Below are 26468 nucleotides of genomic sequence, written 5' to 3' on the forward strand. Positions count from 1 at the left end.
TCAGGCTCTTCAAGCAATTAATGACAAGTTTAGCTTTTTAAATGGGAATAACATCTACAAAATGGAAGTTAAAAATTTGAAGACTGCAGCCAAATGGTTGTCTGAAACATACAAAGATGACATCAATGGAGAAGAAATAGTTCAAGAAATGGAAAGTTTTAAACATCATGCCTTGGCAGTTGATGACACTATGAAAACAGCATATGCAGCGACCCTCTTGAAGCTCATTCACGAACACAGACTTGAAGAAGGATATCCAAACCTGACCACAGCCCTTAAGATATTTCTTACTCTTCCTGTAACAATTTCTTCAGGCGAAAGAAGTTTCAGCAAATTGAAAATTGTAAAAAATGATTTAAGAAATAGTATGAGGCAAGACAGACTGTCGAATTTGAGCATTATGTCCATAGAACACACGAGAGCATCCTCTTTTTGCTATGATATCATCAAAATCTTTGCTGCAAAAAGGTCTCGCAAGTTGAATTTGAATCTTTAAAAAGCATTTATGACGACAAATTAATAGGACCATGCACTTTTCGCGGAAAGATTGCTAGACCAGCGGTTTGTTAAAACTTTGCAGCACTGTCTGTAGTTCGTGGTCGGCTATATTTAATTCAGGTGTATGCAGGGCCGCAACTAGGGGAGGACAAGCGGGGCATACGCCCCGGGCGCAAAGCTGTGGCGGCGCCGAAATCGCTTGCATTGTAATTCCTACTACAACTGGTAACTATTAAAAAGTTTTTTAACTTGCATGCCAGGAATGTCTAAACTGATTTACAATATAACGTCTCAACATATTTATTTTTAAATACTCTGAGAAAAATGTTAAGTTCATCATTAACATAAAAAATTGTAAAGGGAGAAGTTAGAAAGTTTTGATGCGTCCTCTATACGAATACAGTATACACTGGCTGTGAGGAAGAAGTGGCGCACCGCAGGCGGTACTCGAGTCACTCGTCGGGGTTGCGTGAGCGTCTCAGAGCTGAGCTGTCCGGAGTTGCGTCGACGTGTGCCTGTAGTGTTTCCAGTTATTATATTTATAAGACTGTGGCTATAATTAGTTGTGTTGTGGTTGTGTTGATCAAGAGTTAGCAGTTTTTTTTTGTGGTAAATTATTTTAGAGCAATTAATTGTTAATTGATTAAAATGTCAAAAAAACCTTCGGGATATGAAAACAGAAAGAAAACCAAAGAACGAAACAAAGCAGCACATCTATCATCATGTTTTATGTCGTCATGGTTATCTGAGCCAGGCTGCAACAAAGGTATGTACATAGTGTACATAGTTATGGACATAGTGGGTTCATGCATGGAAGTTTCAGTAGCACAGAAACTGTTACATGTAGGTATGGAAAATGTTTAAATAGCACCATTTTTACGTGGGAGGGCCCCCGGACCCCCCACTTTATGGTGTGGTAAGTGCAAAAAAAAGAGGGCGGGGAGGGGGGCGCATTAATCCATTCATGCCCCGGGTGCCAGAGACTCTAGTTGCGGCCCTGGGTGTATGTCTACTGTCAGCACACCAATCGCAGCCATCCAGTGCGCAAGCGAACGCGTCCTGAATGGCTCGGCCAAAGAGGGCAATGGCTTATCCTGCAGACGGCCGCTAATTACAGGGGAACATTTGCTAGCGCGGGCATACCTTATGGCAGTCTAATGAGCACTCAGATTATTTTGCGAAAAAAAAAAAACATGCCGCTGACGATTAGCGATAATGGTCAGTAGGTGCGTCTTTCCCGATGATTTGCTTTTCATTATAATATGTTACAAACGATTTATCATTAGTAAATGTGTAATAAAAATGTTTGATAAGCGCGGCCACATTGCCAATGTTTCATTAATGGTCCAAATGTTTAAATAGGAAATATTTAGTTGAAAAGACCTAAGCAGCACTATTATTTCTAGGCTGACGCATTTTTTGTTCATGTCCTTTGTAGCAACCAAGCTGAAAAGTAATTATTATTAGGCATTCCTTTGCATAAGTAGTTAATGCTGTGATAAAGCTACGTAGCTATACCATTTAAGTTTGTCGGGCTACTGATGTTTTAAATATTTGTAATTTAGATATAGCATTTATCTAAAAGAAATATTCGTGAGACTTTAGGCCTAAATTAATATTAATTAAATATACGCATGTGCTGGCGGCATTAAACACTGTAGGCCTACAAGACAAGGTAGATGGAGGGTTATGCAAAGTTAGGCCTACCTGCGTTAAAGTGTTCAAATATCGTGTGTTTATTTTCAGAAAACATGAAAGGAATATTATTGAAATATTTCGCTGACTAAGAAATATTTTAAAATAATTTTGGATAGTTTTTTTTAACTAGGCCTTATTCGAAATAAAAAATACTTTACTATATTGCGAGAACTTAAAATATTTTTATAAGTCACTACATAATTAATACGCATAAAATGTTTTAAAATTTTCATGTAGGGCTACTATAAATATAAGGCGAAAATTCTGGTTATGAACATTTTACAAATAGCAGTTAGCAACGAAGCCTGCGATACTTTTAGAAATTTTAACCTTAAATTTAAGAAGAACACTGGTTAAAAATTATCCAGGTATCTTTGTAATTTTTCACATTATCTTCGTAAATTTACGGGTACTAAGTTCACTTTCTTCGAACATGAATTCAAAAGAATGTTCTAAACGTACAAGCAAACCATTCAAAAATTTGTTAAAGCCGAAAACACACTTTTTTCTTCCTCGTGTGTGTCCATCTTGTTTACACCGAAAACAGAAGTCGGAAGTTGAAGCACGGTGCAGTTTATACGAAGCTCCAGTTATTTAAAATACGAAGAGTTCTTGTGTGTGAGGCAGGGTCTTCGTTGAAGGGTCCGTGAAGTTACGGTGACTTAACACAAAACAGCGTACAAGTCTCAACCTGCAGCCGTGGCAACGGCACGGAAGTGCAGTGGACCAAGATGGCGGCGAACGCACGCTGCTCAAACGCCGGGCAGTGACGCAGTTAGAGAGGGTTTCTGCGCGTGCCAACGCAAGGCTCACTTTCTTTGGACCGGCGGACACTGGCGAGTGCCAGAGAAAGGCTTTTATTTATTTTTATGTAGGTAATTTTTTTGGTGAGTTGTTAGCGGTATTCATTGTTCAGAAACTCGATTATGTGAGGCAATCTGAGAGTAAAGCTTAAAGATAAGCAGGTTTATTTTTTTTAGAAATTGCAGCACAGTAATGTTATTCAAGCTTGTTACGTCTAATATGTTTGCCCTATATACACTGTATTCATTTGTAAATGGAACAGAAATATTCATGTTAAATTACAGATAACTGTAACTTTGTACATTTACACGAAAACAACTGCATCACTACAAAATAGCGTTCGCAGTAATACTGGTTGTGGATTATTATCCGGGAGTTTATGTTTTGCGTTGTCCCAGTACCTCAAAGAGTTAAAGTTATTTGTAAACTGATCCCTGAAAAGGTTTTCAGTAATAACTGCGTATATTAATAAGCATAATAAAACAAAATAAAGTCATATTATTGAAAATTCTATTATATTTTCCATGGTTAAAAAAATGCTTAAATGAAAAATTAATTAAAATACATAAATTTGTGCCCATTTCCGTAAGAAATACTCAGTATTATCTCGAAAAACGTACTTAACATAATTATGAAAAATAACTATAGCTATGTGTATGACAAAGTTACAATATAGGATATTTATTTGTTGTTTCCAAGGGAATCTTTTGTAATAGTACAGAAATTATTTTTTCTGTGTAGACTGGGTTAGGTTAACATAGTTTTGGTCATGAGTGACTCGGCTGTTAGAGGCTGAGTGTCGATAGGTCCGGTCAGTTGAGATCCGTTCAATATTCTGTGGGATTATTTGTGAGAAGAAGCAACATCGTTGAAAGTTTATTTTCTGCCATAGGTAGATGGATTTTAAATTGTACGTTTGGTTATAAAAATGTTGTTTGTTTAAGCATCCTGAAAATAAGCATTTGTAATAATCACATGTTCAAGGCATTTACATTATCATGAACGATATGAAAACCAAATTCTAAAGAAACTTTTTATATTTTTAAAAGCCTTTTGCCATACAGTATTATAAATTTACATAATATTCCCACATTTTATTTCATTCATTTAGAAAAATATACAGCAAAAATATAATTTTCGAGGTTACTTTTACATGCTAGTTGACCTTTAAAATGATTTAAAATACGTTACACCACTTACTTGATTTTAGGTACAACTGACGAAAAAAATTACTAAAACAAAAGTTTGCGTTTACTTAACAACTTTTTATTAATGGCGCATGCATTTAATTATGACCGATATTTAGCAAGATAGGAAAATAAAATTTTCTTTGAAACAACGCGTGGAATAATGCTTAATAAACCACCGTCTGCAACAGAAAATCATTTCTGCCAATATAACATTTATATAAAGAGTATACGTATTACAGGCCTCCTTTAAGTGGAATTATCGGAAAATATCTTAGGCTAATAGTGAGCGTAATTTCATGAACTAAAAATTAAGGCTTAGTTACCAGCTGCTTATTCCGAAGTAATTTTGGTAATTGTTCCTAATGTGTATCCAGTTTTTATCAAAGTATTACTATTCATATTTTCAAAATCAAATATATTTTGGTTATTGTACAGTGTCAAATCGCAAACACATTCAACTGCTTACTTTATTCTGATTGTGTGAAAATACAACTGGATATGGTACACAAAAAATTGCTACCGGAAACAATGTTCTCGAAGTTATATATATTTTCAAAATCAAATATATTTTGGCAATTCTAAAGCTTTTCATCACAGACACAACCAATTCCTTTCTTTATCTAATTTTTTTATTTTAAAAAGTAACTGGATACGCAATTAGAAACAATGACAGTAATTTTCCTGCAAAAGCTCGTAGGTAGCATAGACCAGTGTCGAATAAACGGATGTCGCTTACTCTTTCAGTATGGAAACCAGGCTCTTAAAAAAAACTCAAACTAAAAGGAAGACGTAGAAATTACCATTAAAAACTAACACACATAAATTTAAAAAATAACACAAGTATTAGAAACTCAATTCTAATTTGCTCTGATCTATTTTATTCAAGTTTTATTTTGCACTAACACCGTAAATAGGAAGATTATTTAAGACCTGGTTCAAGCATATGTTCAAGAGATCAGTGTTAAGACTAAATTGAAGTAAGTCTAAATTGAATTAAGGTCCGAAAAACAAATCTATACGAAATAGTTTGAGTGCTGCTCTACATGAAAACTCTCTCAAATATTACAGAAATAATTCTCTCCATTAAATCATAAATAAAATAACTTAAAAGATTTTATTTTTTCCTAATGCAAAATTACTAAACTTCATACCACCCTTCGCGTTTTAAAACAAATCCCAATTTTACAGAAAGAGGTGAAATACATTTTGACATGTATATTTTTTATTTACCTAACTTTCGTAATGAACTGTAGCAAAACTATTAATTTTTGGAGTTCTGTACATTCATTCACATTTTGTTCTTCACGTTTTGTCCGAAATGAGTTAAAACATTAAAAGGCTAGCAGAGAAGAACTAAAATAATACGGTATATTGTGCTGCATCAAAAGTATGGAATTTAATCTCATATTTTAATTCTTAAGATAAATTAATGAGACAATTTTGTGGGTTTAATTCTTAAGTTATTTTATCCTCAATTAACACTTAAAGCCAAAATGACTATAGTTAACTACTGCAAAAAAAATATATCCCAAAGGAACTATTAAGATGTTATTTTAACCACATTAAACGATTGCTAAGTTTGTAAATATTATTCAACAAATCGATCTAGTTAAATATTTAATTAATTTTTTATAGTTGGTTAAAGTAATGTTGAGAATTGGCAAACGTTGTATAATGAGATACATACTATAATTATTTAAATTATATATAATTAAACTTTCATCGCATTGTTTCCAATATTTACTCACATTTTATTACATTTAATTAATGTCTACAAAGAGAAAAAATGTGATAATTTTTAAAATATTTAGTATGCAGGGAAAACATAAGTAGAAAATTTGGAAACTGGTTGGACTAAATGACCATGATTGCAGTCCAACTACATATACCCCTACCCCCTCAAATTACACCAAGTATTCGTTGAACACAATAAATTAAAACACTAGGTCGTTAACATTGATCTTGTGAGCATATGCTTGACCCAGGTTTTAAATTATCTCGAGTTGCATTATTCGCAATAAAATACACGTGAAAAATTTCATTTTAAACATAAATGCAGAATGCAATCTTTGTCTATAAACCTAGACAAGCTATTTAATTTGGCATAGTTGAAAGGCTACGTGCAAAAAGGTTTTTCACTATCTGATGTGTTCCCTAAATATTTTGCATATTCAATTAACCGTCGGATTATTGTGATAATTTAATTACAGAATATCTCCGATACGATCTGATGTCGTTGAAATAAGGGAAATGATACATCTTGAGGAAAGCCTGCAATATAAGTATCCTTCCTCCAAGAGATACCTGTCAATCAATTATAACGAACGAGGTCGTATTAACTTCGAGAGTTCTTTGAATGTGGGCTGACTCGAAGGAGCCGGCCTTGCAAAAACCATCGCAAACTGAAGATCCGGCAAATACATGAACGTGATGCAGTCGAAGAAGTTTGTCAGGTCGGTAGGAATCACTTCGGAGACACCACGCAGCAATGTACGGACGGATGCGCTGACAGACAGCGGCGGCGATCAACACACAGCATACTTACGCAGCGCGGACGCGAGCTAAGCGCGAGCGCGGCCTGAGCCCGGAGGGGACAGCTGAACAGTTGACATCCTCCGGCCGTCTGCGCGCGGGGCGAGCGGCCAGTGCAACCGGCAGCGCCAAGCAGTGAACTGTTGAGGTTGAGGACGGCGAGGGCATTCCACTCCCGCCTGGCGTGCCGGGGGGCGCGCGCAGCGCCGCGCCGCGGCAGACGCGGCAACTACAGCTCAGACACACACCGCCCGACCCTCCAACCCGCCGGCCCGCCAGGCGGGGAAAATCCATACCGAGCGAGCGGGTCGAACCCCGCCCTTCCCCGCGCGGCGCGAGGCCAGGGCCCCGGCTCGAGGCCCGCCGCGTGTCTGCGCTCCAAGGCCGCCGCTTCCCCCTGGCTCGGCGCAGCCGCGCAGACGAGCACAGTCCCGCCCCGGCATCACCATCTTCCCCGCCGTCTGCCATTTCTCCATTTCGTGTTCATAGCTTAGAATCGTTAACAATATTCAATTACTTTTAAAAGAAATCGAGATGGAAAATAATGACGGCAAAAAAATGCGGTGGTGAGGCAATAGTAGATCTTATTCGCGAAGATTCATAAAAATGGCTGTGGAACGAGAAACGTGTTTTTTTTTTGTTCCTCCTTGCATTAATGCGCTTTATTTATTGAGCGCTTTATTGGTCCCCTGGTGGTTCCCAGCCTAATCTAATCTTCGTGGTCTCATCGTCATTAGACTCTGTGCATGACCGTGTGACACGAAACCCTATCAAACTAAAAAAAAAAAAAACAACTAAAAGAATAATACATGGTCTACTGTTATGATCGGCCGAAGTTCTGTTAGTACGTCCTCGGCAATCCTAGAAATAAACTACGCGCAGCCCAGTGCAAAGGATGAATACGCTTGAGATTGTGTATAGGACATTGGAGTTTAGCCTGGCGCGAAGAAATTACACGGAATGATCGTTTTAATTATAAGCTGTAAAATGTGTTAATACACATTATTTCCCAAGATAAGAGCATATTTTATGTATAGTTAGCTGTTAGATTCAGATTATTTTGTTGTAGTGTTAACAGAAACAATTTTTTCTACTGACTAACCAAACAACAGCATTATAATTATTACTGGATATAATTTTTTCTCTGGGAGAAATCATTAACGTTCCATACGACGGGAAACAATGGTAAATAGGACATATTTGAAATCTTTATGTTGATTTTATATTTATCAACTTATGCGAGCCAATGTTATCTTTAAATTTATCGCGGGACACAGTGATAACCACGAGTAATTTTTGGCTCCTTGTATCAATTGCTTTGGATTCTTGATACGAAAACAATAACCAGAATATTGCGAATTCATTGCTCACTTTGCCTAAACTATAAAACATACAAAATAATTTTGTTTGCGAAAATTACATTGCTTGAAATGTCCACAAATTTAACAGGAACGGTAAAACAAATAAAGCAATGAAGAGAGACCTACAAAACTCACCTTAATCTTTGGTGACAGTCTAGATTGCAAATGTATGTGCATTGAGTAGCCCTTATCATTAGAGCACATGTTGTTTGACACGCCATGAAATAAAATAAGTCAACGAAAAACACCTAATCAAATGCGACCAGAAGAGAAAGTGAAATGGGCACCGCCCAAAGAACACTTTCCATAGACTTGCACGTCTATGGCTGCGTGTTGGAACATTTAATACGTTCGCAAGTCACTAAACAAATACGCATGTTCTTTGACGCATGAGCGTCACTCTATTGTCGTTTTAGTGGGTCAGATTATCTGTTTTAGTATCATCGTTGGGTTCCTCTCTCTGACGTGTGTTGTCCAAGGTTGTTGTATGTCTGTATTGACTGTTTTTGTTGCAACTGTCTCGTTGTTTTAGCTCACTGTATTCGGCTGTGTTGTTATATTGTTATGTTTGATGCCGTACATACATTTAACATTTGACATCGGTTGATTTTGGCTTGTTTCTAGTGTGTTTTTATGTATTCATCTTTCTTTGTCCGTTATGCAGGTTTTCTCTGCGACATTCAGTGGAAACTAGCAGTGGCGTACGTCTGAAATAATAAATCAAATTTTAAACAAATACGCAGGTTATAGACCCACTGTTGTGTTTTTGACATCAAAGTAAACCCGTAGAACAAAAATAGATTCAATTCCCCTGCGATGACCCACTGAACGACAGGATTGATTAAACAAACTGTCTAAGAAATGATATGTTTCAATCTCCAACCGCAATACGTATCCCAGCAGAAGAAACCAGTACCTCGTGGTTTCAGTGAGGAGAGGGAAGACTTCAACGTGCCCAGCTCCCGCATACCGGACACCTCTAACAACTGTAGTCGCTTGCAATGGGCCATCGCTCAGGCTGTTGGCTGACAACGATAAGGTGCGCCTAATCGACACCGGGAAAACTTTCTTTGCCGGATCCAGTCGCTGTGTTAAACTCTGTTGCCTGGTTTCAGGGCCGGTGCAAGGTAAATTGGCGCCCTAGGCGAAAAACCTTAATGCCCCCCCCCCCTACCCCCCGGACAACCCAAAAATGTTTTCCTTGCCTCAAAATACATTACGTAAGTCTAAGATTTTGTCAACAATCAAATTTAAGCAGGCTGGTGTTTTTTTTTTTACTTTTTTACTTATTACAAATCATAAACAGGTCACCGTGGACTTTAAATAATTACTTATATCAATATTATATAAACATTCCAAACTGTTACAAAAATCCATTTTAATCAAGTTTCAATAATCAAACATATTATATGAGCTGTTATGTGTCGTGCTGCGCCGCCCCCAGCTACTTGGCGCCCTAGGCGGTTGCCTAGTTCGCCCTGCCTGGTTTCACCAGAGACGTTTTCGGAAGTGCTGGGGATAAAACAATGTTAACGATAAAATGATGTTAAGCCTGTATTGTAATTTAATTGACGGTTTTATTACAGTAGTATTATACCTCTAAAATAAAATAAAAATTGATATCAATCAAGATTAACAACTGTTTAGGTAACTTTTTTATTCAAACAGAAGTATAGCTTTCTGGATACAACATTCACATTTTATTTTTAAAAAAAATGGGTTGCGTGTACTTATGTACGCGCGTTAGAAGTAATACTTACTTGGCGTGGTAAAAAAAACTTAAATTTTGAATGCAAATAATTAATAAAAAATAATAATTAAAGGACTGGATTGATATTATAAATACAGTTGGTGAAGTATAAATAAAAAATATTTTAAATGAATATTTTGTGTTCAATATTAGTAAAAAAACATATATAAAATTAATAATTTTATTTCCTAAAATAATTGAGATAGTTTTTTAATAATAAGGAAAATTAATAAATATTCTGAAAGTTTATTCTAATTTATAAATTTAATTATTTATGAAATAAAATATGTAAAAATGTATAGTTTATAATGGAAATAAATAATAAGTAATGGAAAATAACCTCACAAGGGATATAAATACACTTGAAAAAGTTTATAACCACAATTTATATCATTTTATTCACAATAAATAAATTTTATCAATGATATGAACCGGTATTGAATATAAATCACAAAAGTATATGATTTAAAAACACATATATAATTTTTATTTGTATGTAGCAGTTATTTATCCTGTCAATTTTTGCATGGTGTGCGGGCATCGTAAAAATTTACTCTCATAATTTTTTCATACCGCGCCTAAAGAAGCATACCTTCAAAAAAGGTTGCGTGTTCTTATGAACGCGCGTTGGGCATGATTGTGAAAATTTTTAATTACTTACAAAAAATAAACTTACATACCTATATTTTAAAACTTTTGCTTAGTGACACGCTATGAATATGTATATATATATAATCCACTTAAATACTATACTGTACTACCCTGTAAATACTTTCTTTAAACTTAACGCAACCTTTTTGAGCTCGTTCAACATTTATGTTCCAAAAGTAAAAAATTTACCAACTTGAATTCGTGTTGGATGATTTGCACTTTCACGCTGTTCACAAATGTGCTGAAAGTATATGTTATTCATTCAGATGTTTATTGGCACAAGTTCCCTACAAAATAATATCAAAATTTTTAACAACACAACACGAAATTACCTTGTAACTTACGCGGGAATACTTCGTGTTCCACTTACTTAATTCCCCCGCAGCAAGAGATAATCCGTGGGCATTTACTATGACGAATCAAACCAAAGTTAGGACAACCTTCAGTACGACGAATATACTAGAGCATGTATATTAACATCAAAACAAAGGGACAGTGCAGCGTTCGTCGTATTAAAGAGAACTAACAAAGGGGTAATCGACGCCATGAGTGTTCTAACAAAATTGACTCGGCTAATAAATTATGTGTAAACCTGCAGTAAAAAAAAATACAGGAACTGTGTTCATTGGTTTCGCATTAAAATGAAGGTACTACAGAGAAAGTTCTTTGATTCGGAATTCCATGGTACGGCACATTGCGTTCGATATTTTCGGCATCACTACGCCGCCCGCGTTTTTCAATTCGCTTGAGAGTTAACCGTTACCGTCGGTTTCGCATTTCAATAGTACAGTGGTCCCTGTTTTACAGCGGAATATGTTTCACGCGGTTTTCATTTCAGTACCGAGTTTCCTGTTTTATAGCGAGAGATGCATTACACGTTTCGTACGGTTTATTTTCAATACAGTGTTTTTTTTTCTGTTTTATAGCGAGATACATTTCACGGGTACATTTATTTGTTATTCCAGTTAAAACTAACTAGCACTAGATAACCCGTCGAAATCGAGCCGAATTAAAGACATGACTTTTTTTGGTAGAGAAGGGATGGTACCTTGTATGGTACCGGCTTGATGGCCCATAAGCTATGGCTAGCTTCAGTACGGCGTGAAAAAGTAAGAAATTTTAATCAAAGTTGAAGAATATTGTTTGGCAAATATTTATGATGTACACGGTTTTTGAATGCGCAAACAGTTGACAGTCGTTTGAGTTAAAAAAAAATCTTTATTTTTTTTTTAAATTAACACTGCAGCCCCTCCCTCAAGTCATCACTGGATCAGCCTCTGACTGATATTCGAGGGTGAGGAAATATATCCCCCCATCACCCCATGCGTATGACACTTATTTTCTTTTAGTAGTTGTGGCTATTAGTTCAATATTATAAATAATATATCATACATTTTTGAAGTTATACTTCTTAAAGCGCGTTATGAGAAAATAATGAGAATGAATTTTTATGATGCGCGCGCAACATGCAAATAAAATCTACAGGATGAAAAAAAGCTACGTACAAATAAAAATTATGTGTGTGCTTTTAAATCATAGTATACTTTAGTGATTGATATTGAATACTGATTCATATAATTATAAACATTTATTTACTGTGAATATTAGTGACATAAATTGCGTTTATAAACTTTTACATGTGTATTTTCAGATATACTTGTATAAATTGTGTTCCCTAATGTAAAATTTATTTGTATTATGAATTATTACATGATTATTTAATAAATAAAATTAATAAACAAAAATAAACATTCAGCATATTAATTGATTTTTATTAATACCTAAAAAATATTGATTATTTTACTAAATGAAATAATTAGTTTTATACACGCGTTCATATTAATATTAAATACTGCATATTTATATTTTTTTTAATTGACCGAATTTATACTCCACAACCGTACTGATAATATCACTCCAGTCGTTTTATTATTTTGATTCTATTAATTATTTGCATGCAAAGTTAAAATTAGTTTTTTGACACGCACACATTATTTGCATGCAAAGTTAAAGTTAGTTTCTTATCACGCTAAGTAATTATAACTTCTAACACGCACACATTTAAATTTATTTATTTATTTATTCATTACAATTTTTTCGACCTACACCATTGCATTTTTGCACTTTGTAAGGGAAAAAATTCAACAATGCAGAATAATAAATAACAATGAAAAATAAACATAAAATAACAGAGAACAAGCCCAACTAAGCTGCTGTCCGACAGATGCACCCAATGATGAAACCAAACAGGTATTAAGAAAACACAACGACGACAGCACAGACAAACACATTCAAACTTTAACTATCAGACAGCACAAGAATTCCGTGGAAGGAATTCAGTCATGACAAATAACAACACAGACGAACACAGTGAGCTAACAACGATGACATAGTTTCAACAAGAACAGTTAATGCAGACAGACAACAAACCTGGACAACGCAGTAAATATACAAACACAACGATGAAAATAAACAGCTATTACGCAAAACACGACGACAGCACCAACGAACAAAGTAGGTTTCTTAAGACAAAACAGATGCGACGTTTCGAGAGCTGGCATCTGTTCCCGTCATCAGGCACAAACAGTATAGAATATAAAACAATAGAAACCTTAGTCTTTCAGGGTTCTGAGAAACCTCATTTGTACTGATTTATGAATGACATACTAAAAAAATGTATTTCAAGTTGAAAGCTATACATACGAAAGGTTAATCCAAAATTGTATTCCACACGATTCCATGCTTTTAGTACTTGCTAGGACTGACATAAAAATTTGCCTTTCAGTTCATACAAATCATTAAATAAGACTTATTTATTAGGAAAACGCTTTTATAAACAATTAACAATTGTTATATTATGAATGTATTTAAAATTATGTGCAAACATGCGAAATATGATAAGAAAAATACTTTAGGATACTACCACCTTAAACCAGTTATTTCTTTAAATACTCTTTTTTTTAAAGGAAAATTGAAGCCATTGCTGACGCCAGTCAGATGATTGATGATGCGAACGCGGTGCCTGCAGTTAGAAGAGGAAAATGAAAACCCATTAGTACTGCCTTTGCACTTCATGGAAGTGAATTGTTTGTGACGTCCTTAATTCGGTAAGCTCTCTCAGGGCACAAATTCAATGTAGAATGAACCTGCAACACCGAGCGAGATGCGATGATTGTGATGAGTTGGAGGCAGCGCTGCAGTCACGGAACACCGCGTGATTCCAGCAAAGGAGCGACCGGTAACGCAATTTCGCAACGGTTTCCCCTTGCCTCTTGCGGTACAAAGGTGAATGGTCGGTGCGACACCCAGGTCGTGCCAACACGGATGGATCGGGAAAAAGGGGCAGGGGGTTATCCAGAATATTCCGCTGATGGGGCTAAATATAATGTCATGTTATGTTCGCAAAATCATTTCCTTAGCTGAGCTGTCAATTTACCTCGAGGCTAAGTAATTATAACTTATAACACAAACATTTATATTTATTTATTCACTACAATTTTTTGGACATACTCCATTTAATTTTTGCACTTTGTAATGGAAAAAATTCAAGAATTCAGAATTGAATGACAAACAGTGTTCACATACGTTCTTACAACATTTTAGTTAAAGCGCTTTGAGTGATTAAAAAATAAACACAAATATATTATAGAATCACTAATAAAACCGAAAATATGTTTTGAGCATCATTAAGAACAAACTTACATAACTAGTTTCAAACAAAAAAAATAAGTGTCGGTGATTGAAATAAGTGAAGTGATGATAACAAAATAAAACGTAAACGAACGGCAATCACTTCTAACTAGTGTAAAACAATCATTAATAGGTAAACCCCAACCATATGAATAAACCGCATGAACCCGCAAATTATAGTTGCGCAGTTGTATCAAATTTGCAATTAAAATCAACTAATCTGCAGAATTTTTCACCGTTTCAATTTGATAGTGCACTATAGGAATTTCCAGAGCGTTTCCGATAGGTCAAGAAACCATAATTACGGATGTAATACATACGAGTTAAATTATTTCCACCTTCCCTCCTTGCCAGTCCCGAAATCGACGAACTCCGTCTTCCTGTCAAACCACAGCCTGGGTGTCGTGGGTTCGCAAACACCAGCCCCCGGCACTGCTGAAGGCGGAGTTCACAACCCGGCCCTCGGCACTGCTGAAAGCGGGGTCCGCAACCCGTCCCCCGGCATTGCTGAAGGCGGGGTCCGCAACCCGGCCCTCGGCACTGCTGAAGGCGGGGTCCGCAACCCGGCCCTCGGCACTGCTGAAGGCGGAGTTAACAACCCGGCCCTCGGCACTGCTGAAGGCGGGGTCCGCAACCCGGCCCTCGGCACTGCTGAAGGCGGGGTCCGCAACCCGGCCCTCGGCACTGCTGAAGGCGGAGTTAACAACCCGGCCCTCGGCACTGCTGAAGGCGGGGTCCGCAACCCGGCCCTCGACACTGCTGAAGGCGGGGTCCGCAACCCGGCCCTCGACACTGCTGAAGGCGGGGTCCGCAACCCGGCCCTCGGCACTGCTGAAGGCGGGGTCCGCAACCCGGCCCTCGGCACTGCTGAAGGCGGAGTTAACAACCCGGCCCCCGGCATTGCTGAAGGCGGGGTCCGCAACCCGGCCCTCGGCACTGCTGAAGGCGGAGTTAACAACCCGGCCCTCGGCACTGCTGAAGGCGGGGTCCGCAACCCGGCCCTCGACACTGCTGAAGGCGGGGTCCGCAACCCGGCCCTCGGCACTGCTGAAGGCGGAGTTAACAACCCGGCCCTCGGCACTGCTGAAGGCGGGGTCCGCAACCCGGCCCTCGACACTGCTGAAGGCGGAGTTAACAACCCGGCCCTCGGCACTGCTGAAGGCGGGGTCCGCAACCCGGCCCTCGGCACTGCTGAAGGCGGAGTTAACAACCCGGCCCCCGGCATTGCTGAAGGCGGGGTCCGCAACCCGGCCCTCGGCACTGCTGAAGGCGGAGTTAACAACCCGGCCCTCGACACTGCTGAAGGCGGAGTTAACAACCCGGCCCTCGGCACTGCTGAAGGCGGGGTCCGCAACCCGGCCCTCGGCACTGCTGAAGGCGGAGTTAACAACCCGGCCCCCGGCATTGCTGAAGGCGGGGTCCGCAACCCGGCCCTCGGCACTGCTGAAGGCGGAGTTAACAACCCGGCCCTCGGCACTGCTGAAGGCGGGGTCCGCAACCCGGCCCTCGACACTGCTGAAGGCGGAGTTAACAACCCGGCCCTCGGCACTGCTGAAGGCGGGGTCCGCAACCCGGCCCTCGGCACTGCTGAAGGCGGAGTTAACAACCCGGCCCTCGGCACTGCTGAAGGCGGGGTCCGCAACCCGGCCCTCGGCACTGCTGAAGGCGGGGTCCGCAACCCGGCCCTCGACACTGCTGAAGGCGGAGTTAACAACCCGGCCCTCGGCACTGCTGAAGGCGGGGTCCGCAACCCGGCCCTCGGCACTGCTGAAGGCGGAGTTAACAACCCGGCCCCCGGCATTGCTGAAGGCGGGGTCCGCAACCCGGCCCTCGGCACTGCTGAAGGCGGAGTTAACAACCCGGCCCTCGGCACTGCTGAAGGCGGGGTCCGCAACCCGGCCCTCGGCACTGCTGAAGGCGGAGTTAACAACCCGGCCCTCGGCACTGCTGAAGGCGGGGTCCGCAACCCGGCCCTCGGCACTGCTGAAGGCGGGGGCCGCAACCCGGCCCTCGGCACTGCTGAAGGCGGGGTCCGCAACCCGGCCCTCGGCACTGCTGAAGGCGGAGTTAACAACCCGGCCCTCGGCACTGCTGAAGGCGGGGTCCGCAACCCGGCCCTCGGCACTGCTGAAGGCGGGGTCCGCAACCCGGCCCTCGGCACTGCTGAAGGCGGGGTCCGCAACCCGGCTCTCGACACTGCTGAAGGCGGGGTCCGCAACCCGGCCCTCGGCACTGCTGAAGGCGGAGTTAACAACCCGGCCCTCGGCACTGCTGAAGGCGGGGTCCGCAACCCGGCCCTCGGCACTGCTGAAGGCGGGGTCCGCAACCCGGCCCTCGGCACTGCTGAAGGCGGGGTCCGCAACCCGGCCCTCGACACTGCTGAAGGCGGGGTCCGCAACCCGGCCCTCGGCACTGCTGAAGGCGGAGTTAACAACCCGGCCCTCGGCACTGCTGAAGGCGGGGTCCGCAACCCGGCCCTCGGCACTGCTGAAGGCGGGGTCCGCAACCCGGCCCTCGGCACTGCTGAAGGCGGGGTCCGCAACCCGGCCCTCGGCACTGCTGAAGGCGGGGTCCGCAACCCGGCCCTCGGCACTGCTGAAGGCGGGGTCCGCAACCCGGCCCTCGGCACTGCTGAAGGCGGGGTCCGCAACCCGGCCCTCGGCACTGCTGAAGGCGGAGTTAACAACCCGGCCCTCGGCACTGCTGAAGGCGGGGTCCGCAACCCGGCCCTCGTTTATAAAGCTCAAACGTTTTACAACAAAACACAAACTGTTAATTAAAAACTGTGTACGACATGATTAAGTCTTCATGCTCTTTATTTAGGCCAATTAAACCTTTAAATATATCCTTGATATGACAAAAAATATTATAGACAATCAAACATAGTTATACGTTTTATGAATTCAGTTGAAATCATGAGCAAAAAACAAAAATTAAGAGCAGCAGAATAATTGAGGACACTACCCCGTTCAGCTCACTTTACCCTCGCGACGACACAGCCGTGCTCTAGCTCTAGCTGTCTGTCGGATGACGAGTCGCAGGTGCGTGGCTTGGCCGGGTTTTGAACTCCGCCTTCGGCAGTGCCGAGGGTCAGGTCGTGGACCCCGCCTTCAGCAGTGCCGAGGGCCGGGTTGCGGACCCCGCCTTCAGCAGTGCCGAGGGCCGGGTTGCGGACCCCGCCTTCAGCAGTGCCGAGGGCCGGGTTGCGGACCCCGCCTTCAGCAGTGCCGAGGGCCGGGTTGCGGCCCCCGCCTTCAGCAGTGCCGAGGGCCGGGTTGCGGACCCCGCCTTCAGCAGTGCCGAGGGCCGGGTTGCGGACCCCGCCTTCAGCAGTGCCGAGGGCCGGGTTGCGAACTCCGCCTTCAGCAGTGCCGAGGGCCGGGTTGCGGACCCCGCCTTCAGCAGTGTCGAGGGCCGGGTTGCGGACCCCGCCTTCAGCAATGCCGAGGGCCTATGCTCACGACCTGTCTCCCATGCGCATGACCATCCTACGCGCTATTGTGAATCAGTATGTGAAGGCGGGGTCCGCAACCCGGCCCTCGGCACTGCTGAAGGCGGGGTCCGCAACCCGGCCTCGACGCTGCTGAAGGCGGGGTCCGCAACCCGGCCTCGACACTGCTGAAGGCGGGGTCCGCAACCCGGCCCTCGGCACTGCTGAAGGCGGGGTCCACGACCCGGCCCTCGGCACTGCTGAAGGCGGGGTCCGCAACCCGGCCCTCGACACTGCTGAAGGCGGGGTCCACGACCCGGCCCTCGGCACTGCTGAAGGCGGGGTCCGCGACCCGGCCCTCGGCACTGCTGAAGGCGGGGTCCACGACCCGGCCCTCGGCACTGCTGAAGGCGGGGTCCGCAACCCGGCCCTCGGCACTGCTGAAGGCGGGGTCCACGACCCGGCCCTCGGCACTGCTGAAGGCGGGGTCCGCAACCCGGCCCTCGGCACTGCTGAAGGCGGGGTCCACGACCCGGCCCTCGGCACTGCTGAAGGCGGGGTCCGCAACCCGGCCCTCGACACTGCTGAAGGCGGGGTCCACGACCCGGCCCTCGGCACTGCTGAAGGCGGGGTCCGCGACCCGGCCCTCGGCACTGCTGAAGGCGGGGTCCACGACCCGGCCCTCGGCACTGCTGAAGGCGGGGTCCGCAACCCGGCCCTCGACACTGCTGAAGGCGGGGTCCGCAACCCGGCCCTCGGCACTGCTGAAGGCGGGGTCCGCAACCCGGCCCTCGGCACTGCTGAAGGCGGGGTCCGCAACCCGGCCTCGACGCTGCTGAAGGCGGGGTCCGCAACCCGGCCTCGACGCTGCTGAAGGCGGGGTCCGCAACCCGGCCCTCGACGCTGCTGAAGGCGGGGTCCGCAACCCGGCCTCGGCACTGCTGAAGGCGGGGTCCGCAACCCGGCCCTCGGCATTGCTGAAGGCGGGGTCCGCAACCCGGCCCTCGACACTGCTGAAGGCGGGGTCCGCAACCCGGCCCTCGGCACTGCTGAAGGCGGAGTTCGCAACCCGGCCCTCGGCACTGCTGAAGGCGGGGTCCGCAACCCGGCCTCGGCACTGCTGAAGGCGGGGTCCGCAACCCGGCCCTCGGCATTGCTGAAGGCGGGGGCCGCAACCCGGCCCTCGGCACTGCTGAAGGCGGGGTCCGCAACCCGGCCCTCGGCACTGCTGAAGGCGGAGTTCGCAACCCGGCCCTCGGCACTGCTGAAGGCGGGGTCCGCAACCCGGCCCTCGGCACTGCTGAAGGCGGGGTCCGCAACCCGGCCCTCGGCACTGCTGAAGGCGGGGGCCGCAACCCGGCCCTCGGCACTGCTGAAGGCGGGGTCCGCAACCCGGCCCTCGGCACTGCTGAAGGCGGGGTCCGCAACCCGGCCCTCGGCACTGCTGAAGGCGGGGTCCGCAACCCGGCCCTCGGCACTGCTGAAGGCGGGGTCCACGACCTGACCCTCGGCACTGCCGAAGGCGGAGTTCAAAACCCGGCCAAGCCACGCACCTGCGACTCGTCATCCGACAGACAGCTAGAGCTAGAGCACGGCTGTGTCGTCGCGAGGGTAAAGTGAGCTGAACGGGGTAGTGTCCTCAATTATTCTGCTGCTCTTAATTTTTGTTTTTTGCTCATGATTTCAACTGAATTCATAAAACGTATAACTATGTTTGATTGTCTATAATATTTTTTGTCATATCAAGGATATATTTAAAGGTTTAATTGGCCTAAATAAAGAGCATGAAGACTTAATCATGTCGTACACAGTTTTTAATTAACAGTTTGTGTTTTGTTGTAAAACGTTTGAGCTTTATAAACCAATATGTAAACTGCACCTGAAGTTTGAGCAGTGGTTTAGCCAGCAGAAGATAAATCGGCATGTGCTGTTCCATAGCTTGAAGTTTTTTCAACAAACTCGGACAATTCAATGTGCAACAGATGACCATTGACATGTTTGAGCCATCAGTGCAAATAATACTGTGATGCATTATTCACCACAACTACAAGTGCTCGTCGGAATGAAAGAATTGGATGTCCAAACAGTGCTTAAAGAATACTGCTTCAATGCAGAAAATGCAATAAACTAATTGGATTACTAGAGATCTTTAAATGACATTACAAAATCTGCTCTGGGAAAGTTAAGTGCAAGCATAATGAATATGTTTTTTTTTTTACTTATGTATTGTACCAGTCACTGGGATTTTATAAGTGAAGCTCAGACAATGAGACCCTCAGTCCATTTCTGGCTGTGGTGCAGTGCGCATCATCTAGACAGACTTTTCTGACAAAATAGTCAAGCATCTGGCTATTTTTGAGAAATCGATGGGATCATTACCATCATTAACATCGACCTGAATGTAAGGCCTACCATCAACAGCGTAGAGCCCGATAGCAATGTTTCTGAGAGCTTCAGAGATCCCCATGGCGACGAGGCTGACGACGGCACAGATCCTGTTGGCAATGGCGTCAACAGTTGCACCTTCTCCGCCAGCACTGCAGGAGATTTCCACGGGTGCAATATCGTCAGCAGAGGAGACCTTGAAGACTTCCGTGAGGCAATGCGGTTGTCAAAAGTGCCAGTGACATCGATAAAGGAAGAAGCAACTGATGGTGTTCCATCGCCCAACTATATGCACTGTGGCATCAAAAACTTGATAACTCGTGATAACGTAATACACGATTGTTATAATAACTCTGAAAGCATTAAATATCTGTGTAACAGGTGTTGCAGTCAGTTTATACACTTCGGAAGTTTAAAAAGGCACATGTGGTTTTGCAAAGGACTGGCTGAACATTCATCATAATCAAACTGTATATTCTGTGGCAAAACATTAGAAGATATTCCAAGACCAAAACATCATGAAATATATCACTGTTATTTTAATAAAATCGAAAATTTTTGCTGTGTGATAAATATGGTGTACCAATTGGTCGACCAGATAACATGAAAAGACATGTCAAGGTATGCAAACAACTCGCTATACACTCTTAGAAGACTGTATAAATCGAGAAATGCTTGAGACTTTAGTCATTTACTTGAGTTTTGTACTTGTCATCGTGTAGAATTTATGAAATCATTTTTTTTGTAAAAGAAGTTGAGGAATTTTACTTCTTGAACCTGTCACTTTTATGGTAAATTTATGTGAAATTTAATCAAATTAACTTTTATGCATTAATAAAGGATCGAAGCAAGGACAGGAATACATCGATTCAATCAGTAAATCAGCGAGTAATTTTTTTTGATAAATTTTGGAATTTTTCCCAAATTTCTAGCTAAACAATTACGTATTTCCAAGAAAGAGTTCAATACGTCATTATCAGCTTACTGGAGGCTGGTAGTAGAGGCATTTAAGCTTATTTTAGAACTTTCCATCATATTTATTGAAATTAATATTTTTTATGAAAATAATGTTTTTGGATCGATCAAGTATAGAACCAAGGTTAGTAACCAATCAAAACATTCAATAAATTAAAATATGATTTTTTTTATGAATTTTGGAATTTTTCCCGAATTTCTAGCTTTATAATTTCAAATTTTCAAGACGACCACAGAAATGGCCAACAATATGGCGGATGCCACATCAATAACTACTACTGCACTCTAGCAGGTAAAATTGAAACTAATATGGTGGCAGTGCACTTTTGCAGACAATGTGACTAGTGTTCCTGGTATAAAGTATTAAAAATAAAGATGGCTGCCTCCAGCAGACGAAAACAAGATGTTTGTTATGATGTTATAATCAAATATGGCAGCCTCAGGCAGACAAAAAGAAGATGGTGGCTGTGATGTATTATCCAATATGGCAGCCTCCAGCAGACGAAAAAAAGATGGCATCTACAATGTCGTAATCAAAGATGGTGGCCTCCAGCAGACGAAACAAAATGGTGGTCATTATATCATACCAGCTGCCACAATATATCCATTGGTATAAATGGTGGGAGGTCAGTCTGTCGGTAGCCTCCGTGGAGGAAGTATCCATTACCATTTTTATTTTTTCCTTACTGGGTTCGAACCGAGGACTCCGAGCTCAATGACATAAGTGCATTTTTAAAATAAAATTTTACTAAACTTGTATTTAAATAATTTTTTCATATTTTTTAAAAATTTATTTCGATTCTCTAGCATAATTATTACGAATTTTCAAGATGGTAGCTATAACGGAAATTGCAAGAGTTACATCATAATTTAAAATGGTGAAAAGTTCGAAAATCCAAGATGACAGAAGATAAAATGGCAGATGTTATGTAATAATTCAAAATGGCAGAATCCAAGATGGTGAATCAAATATGGCGGAATCCAAGATGGCGGATCCAAGATGGTGGATCCAAGATGGTGGATCCAAGATGGATCCAAGCTGGCTGCTGGGGTCAAGGTCAAAGTCAAAGGTCAAGGTTATCCAATATAGCCACCATATCATCACATTACAAGATGGCGGACACCGACACCACACCCTGAACCACGGTCTAAGAAGGGGAGGTCTGGACACTCCCCAACCAGGTCAGCATGCAAAAGTGGCACACCTAATGTCTCCGTAGTTCCGCTCCGCTCCACCATCTGACCTGTAGCGCTGGTTGTTCTGCGGTGGTATTTTAAGCTTTGTTGTTATGAACAACTCAACATAATAATCATTTAAATGTTCATTTAAATGTTAAAAATGCATTCATCTCCATATATCGATACAGTATTAAATTGGATGTGTTTATTTTTTTATAAGTTTGGGAATTATTTCATAAATTAGGTAAATTAGGTTACGAAGTACAGTTTCCACATTGGCATTTGCGGGAAGCCGGGAACTTCATTGTGAGCAAGGAGCATTGATTGTTAGTAAAGAGAATAAGCGTATATTATTTTAATTGTGAAAATGCCTAACCATTGTGTTGCACCTGGGTGCAAAACAAATTATCAGGCAAAGTCGGACGAGAAAGTTGCAATATTCCGAGTTCCCAATGATGACAATGTTAGGCAATTGTGGCAGAAAGCAATTCAATGAGACAAGTTTGTAATTAAAAGATCCCATTATGTATGCGAAAAACATTTTGTGGAAGACGACATTCTCACAAAAAAAGGAACACAAAGATCAGTTCGGAAACGTCATTGGAATAGTAAGTTAAATTTTATTATTTGTATGAATGTAGTCTAAAGATTACTTATTTTTGTATAGGCCCGACTTTTTTAAAAATGGAATGTATGATGTCGAATTTTATTAATGACCAGCACAACCCTGATAATACCTGTTTGTAAGTAGTTTGACAATACACCATTTTTTATTAAAATATAAAATTTGCAAAACGAGTGCGGTCTCTTCCTTAAAAAAAATAATAAAAATCCCAAAAAAATTTTATTCAGTGCTCTAAACTTTCCTTTGTTATTTCAAAAGGCGCAGATACGGAATTCCAACTCGTTTAGGAGTAATCGCCGTTTGTAATTTACATTACAATACCTGTGCATTCATGTGGTCGAAGACATTATTTTTGCTTGCTGTGTATGTGCGTCTTGTTTGTTTTCGACAACTTATAAAAAAGGATATATTTTTTATTTGGATATTGTAATGCAATGTAAATTAAAAATAAAAATACGTCTCTACTATGCACCCAAGCTGAAGCGTCAACCCTTGACATGAGACACAAAACATTGACGATGGCACTTATTTGTGTAGCAAATAATGTATTGTAAATGCAGGTTTGGTATTGTTATTCAAATACGTAAATCAGCCAAATTATGTAATTTGATTCAGCCTTTAATTTTAAATGTTAAAATATAGTGTAATTATATTAAAATTCATTGCAGTGCATCAAATACTGTCGTAACTCTCTACGTTTGTAATTATGGAGTAGAGGGCCACCATGGAAATAAAAAAAGTAAAAAAAAACTTATTTTTACTTCCTTACATGATTCCTGATTATTCTGCAAAACGGCATTGCGATATTTTCAGTAATTTGCATAAAATTACCGTTTTAAACGAGTGTATTTTTTTTAAGTTTTATAGATATTAACATAGTTTGCGGAAACGTGGCCCTATGCCCGATTATCACGTTACTGTGCGTCCTCCGGCGATGATTTTAAACTATCGTTGTATCGTATATTATTTACCTCTTGTTTGTTTTTCACGAGAATTGACAAATTCATCATAACACCTAGTGATATATTTCCACCGCAAGACACCTAGCGCTAGAGTTGAATAGCGGACGTCGAACGAACTATGGAGACAGTAAGTGGTCACTTTTATCTGGCGAGTGTCCAGACCTCCCCTTCTTAGACCGTGCCCTGAACCCTGGCGCCGGGCAGGTTATTATACACTACAGTCATAGTCGCGCTTCCGACGACGTAGCCGAAAGATCGCCATGTTTTTCCACCAGCGGCTAGTGACAACTGGAAAGTTCTCGGCCGTTTCAGTCGTTGGTCAATTGGGTATGAATACCCCCTCCATCGGAGAGAAGTGGAGAAGCACAGCGAGGGACAACCGAGAGGGAAACGTCAATCACCGAGGCTCCGCCGTTTACACTGTCAAGCTGCTGCCCGCTGTCGCCGCCGCCCAGGATTCGCCAAGACGTGTTGGATGTTGGATTCGATGAGCCACGCATTGCTTATAAACGCACTACACTCTGGACTTGTCGTCGAGTAACTGTAGTGACGACGTGTATAAATTCTAAATAGAAGAATACTGCTGTCAACCGAGTGGTAAATGATACTCGGCCTGTGGTATTTGGTGTTGGGTGTTTAAGATAGCGGGTGAGAAAACGGAGTGTGTAGTGGCGGCAGCTAGGACATCAAGCAAACACGGGTAGGCGACATCAAGACTCCCGCCTACTTGTCGTAGCCTCCGAGCACTGGGGACTACTAGACGGTACCACTAGTTTTGAATTCTGGGAAAGTGCGTTACTTTTTCCTACTATACCCACGAGCCTAAGCTGTCAAGATGGCGGACTCGTGCGTGTGGCAGCACGCACCCGTGTATGTTCGCGTTTCTGGACATCGAGAAACGTACCAAAAATATTGGTGTGTCAAATGAATATATTTTGATAACTTAAATAATTTTAATATGAAATAAACACAACTTTAAGAATTCGTGAATAAACTAGCTTCATTACATTTATAAAGTAATTCTTCAAGTTTGTAGGTTATGTGTGTCTGTAGCACAACGGTAATATTCATGGTGCTAAAGAACGAAACACGAAGGCCAAAACATGTTTTAGACCCTGTCATTGCATTTTATATTTTAATTTTCTATATACTTCATATATGCAAAAAATGCTGTTCTTATTACTATGTATTTCTCTACGTGCACTAATACCTACCTTTTAATACACATTTCTGGCATTGGTTCTGTTATTTTATACTAGTTACGCCAACAAGTATCGATTTTAAAATAAACAATAAAAACAAACATAATTAAAGTTATATAAATAATTATATTAACTTTGTAACTGACAGAAATTTACAAAGAAGTGAATGTACGTATATTATTGATATTCAAACGAACAATTGATATGAATGCAAGGTAGTTTTCTTTAACTTGTTTCTAGGTTATTACTTGAAAAAAAATTGTTGATTACAATACTCAAAAAGGTTAATAAGTTATACAGCACATTAAGAAACTTACACAAAATAACCTATTAAAAAGCCATGACTCATTATTAATTTGAACTATTAAGATGAACACAATTTATGTGGACGTGAACTATCCCTATAAATTAATGCATGTTTTTATACAAGTAGGTACATATCACAAGTTTTTAACGTTAAATGAAACTTAAATTATCTTGTATAGCCTACTTCTTAAATAATAATAACTTAGCCCATTAAAAAGGAAAAATTCATCTCATATAGTCCAGAGATGGACAGAAATTTTTGAATCGATGACACATCAAGTTGCATTATTTCATCAAGTAATCTGTAGAAAAAATATATATAAAAAAATCAATTCCACTGTTAACATGCTCTTATAATCAATAACTTACAATTTTTGTGTATTTTTAGTATTTGGTTACATTGACAGCAATATCTACCCAGATACTGTACATCAAAATTACAAAATAAAAAAAGTATATGAAATTAATACGTTTTCTTACTTCAGCTTTGGTTGCACAATAACTTCCTTGTATAAGTAAAATTATTATTGTTGTGTCAAAAGTGTCGTTTAATGTAAAAAAAAAAAGCTTAAAATGCTTTATCCTTGTGAAACTCTATTAGTGGTACAACATCAGTGAATGAAATGTTGCAGTGCACACTTCAGTAGCGATGTCTTCATGGGTTTAAGAACATGGAAGCTTAAAGAAAACCTTACTAAATAAAATATTTTTAAATTTAAACTAATTAGATTTTTTTAATTCACCAATTAATTATTCTGTGTTAGTACCACAAATGTGAAAATTAACTACACAAATTAAAACAAATCTAATAATAGGAATTACCGACCATATTCCATAAGCAAAGTTTACAGAATAATATTTGTATTTAAATAAATTGTGTGACATATCGACCAGCATGGACACTTTAGGTTGTGATTGAACCTGCCTTACACGATGTTTCATTTCTGCCATATCGTCTGTCATCCCCATAGGTGCAAAAGTAAACTTGACAGTTTGTATATAAGTAGAGAAGAATAAACTCGGTTCTAGGCACACACGATACATAATGTGCCAACAGAAAAACAATCTTCATAACTGACGACCAAAACATCCATTTATATATGAGTGGAAATAAACACATCGCTATAATCTGACCAAATACTGAAAGGACACGAACATTTCAGCAGTGAAATGTAAAATTATATAACCTGGGGAATGTATATTTCTTATTTTTTCTTCTATACTAATTTG

General features: G+C 41.3%; 2 protein-coding genes across 26 annotated transcripts in view; both read right to left on the bottom strand.

Annotated features, from left to right (window-relative positions):
• The window catches only part of LOC134529441 (uncharacterized), a 631226-nt gene that overhangs the window by 219682 nt on the left and 385076 nt on the right, over positions 1–26468 (bottom strand). The window contains exon 1 of one of the 25 annotated variants that reach the window (XR_010074601.1): positions 6736–6872. The exons of 21 other annotated variants lie outside the window; for them this stretch is intronic. Coding sequence is in view for 1 of the 4 variants with exons in the window: in XM_063363542.1 (XP_063219612.1) it covers positions 6736–7190 (455 nt within the window). In the remaining 3 variants the exon portion in view is untranslated. Of the gene's footprint in view, positions 1–6735; positions 9212–26468 lie in introns of those variants that run through there. 3 more of the 25 variants (XR_010074599.1, XR_010074598.1, XM_063363542.1) reach the window with 3 other exon arrangements.
• Positions 14558–20071, bottom strand: LOC134528919 (streptococcal hemagglutinin-like). The gene is made up of 5 exons (XM_063362586.1): positions 19984–20071; positions 18710–19157; positions 17707–18653; positions 17153–17606; positions 14558–16916 (listed from the first exon to the last, which is right to left on the bottom strand). The coding sequence occupies exons 1-5, from the start codon at positions 20069–20071 to the stop codon at positions 14558–14560; spliced, it is 4296 nt and encodes a 1431-aa protein (XP_063218656.1).

Source organism: Bacillus rossius, chromosome 2 (genome assembly GCF_032445375.1).
Source record: "Bacillus rossius redtenbacheri isolate Brsri chromosome 2, Brsri_v3, whole genome shotgun sequence".
Classification (NCBI taxonomy): domain Eukaryota; kingdom Metazoa; phylum Arthropoda; class Insecta; order Phasmatodea; family Bacillidae; genus Bacillus; species Bacillus rossius.

Bases quoted from the DNA above. Each gene is read 5' to 3' on its own strand.
- LOC134528919 (XM_063362586.1), bottom strand. From the start codon at position 20,071: ATGGGGATCTCTGAAGCTCTCAGAAACATTGCTATCGGGCTCTACGCT. The intron at 17,607-17,706 runs GTTGCGGACCCC...GCATTGCTGAAG, and splicing joins TCAGCAGTGCCGAGGGCCGG to GCGGGGTCCGCAACCCGGCC. The intron at 16,917-17,152 runs GTGAGCTGAACG...AAAACGTTTGAG, and splicing joins TGTGTCGTCGCGAGGGTAAA to CTTTATAAACGAGGGCCGGG.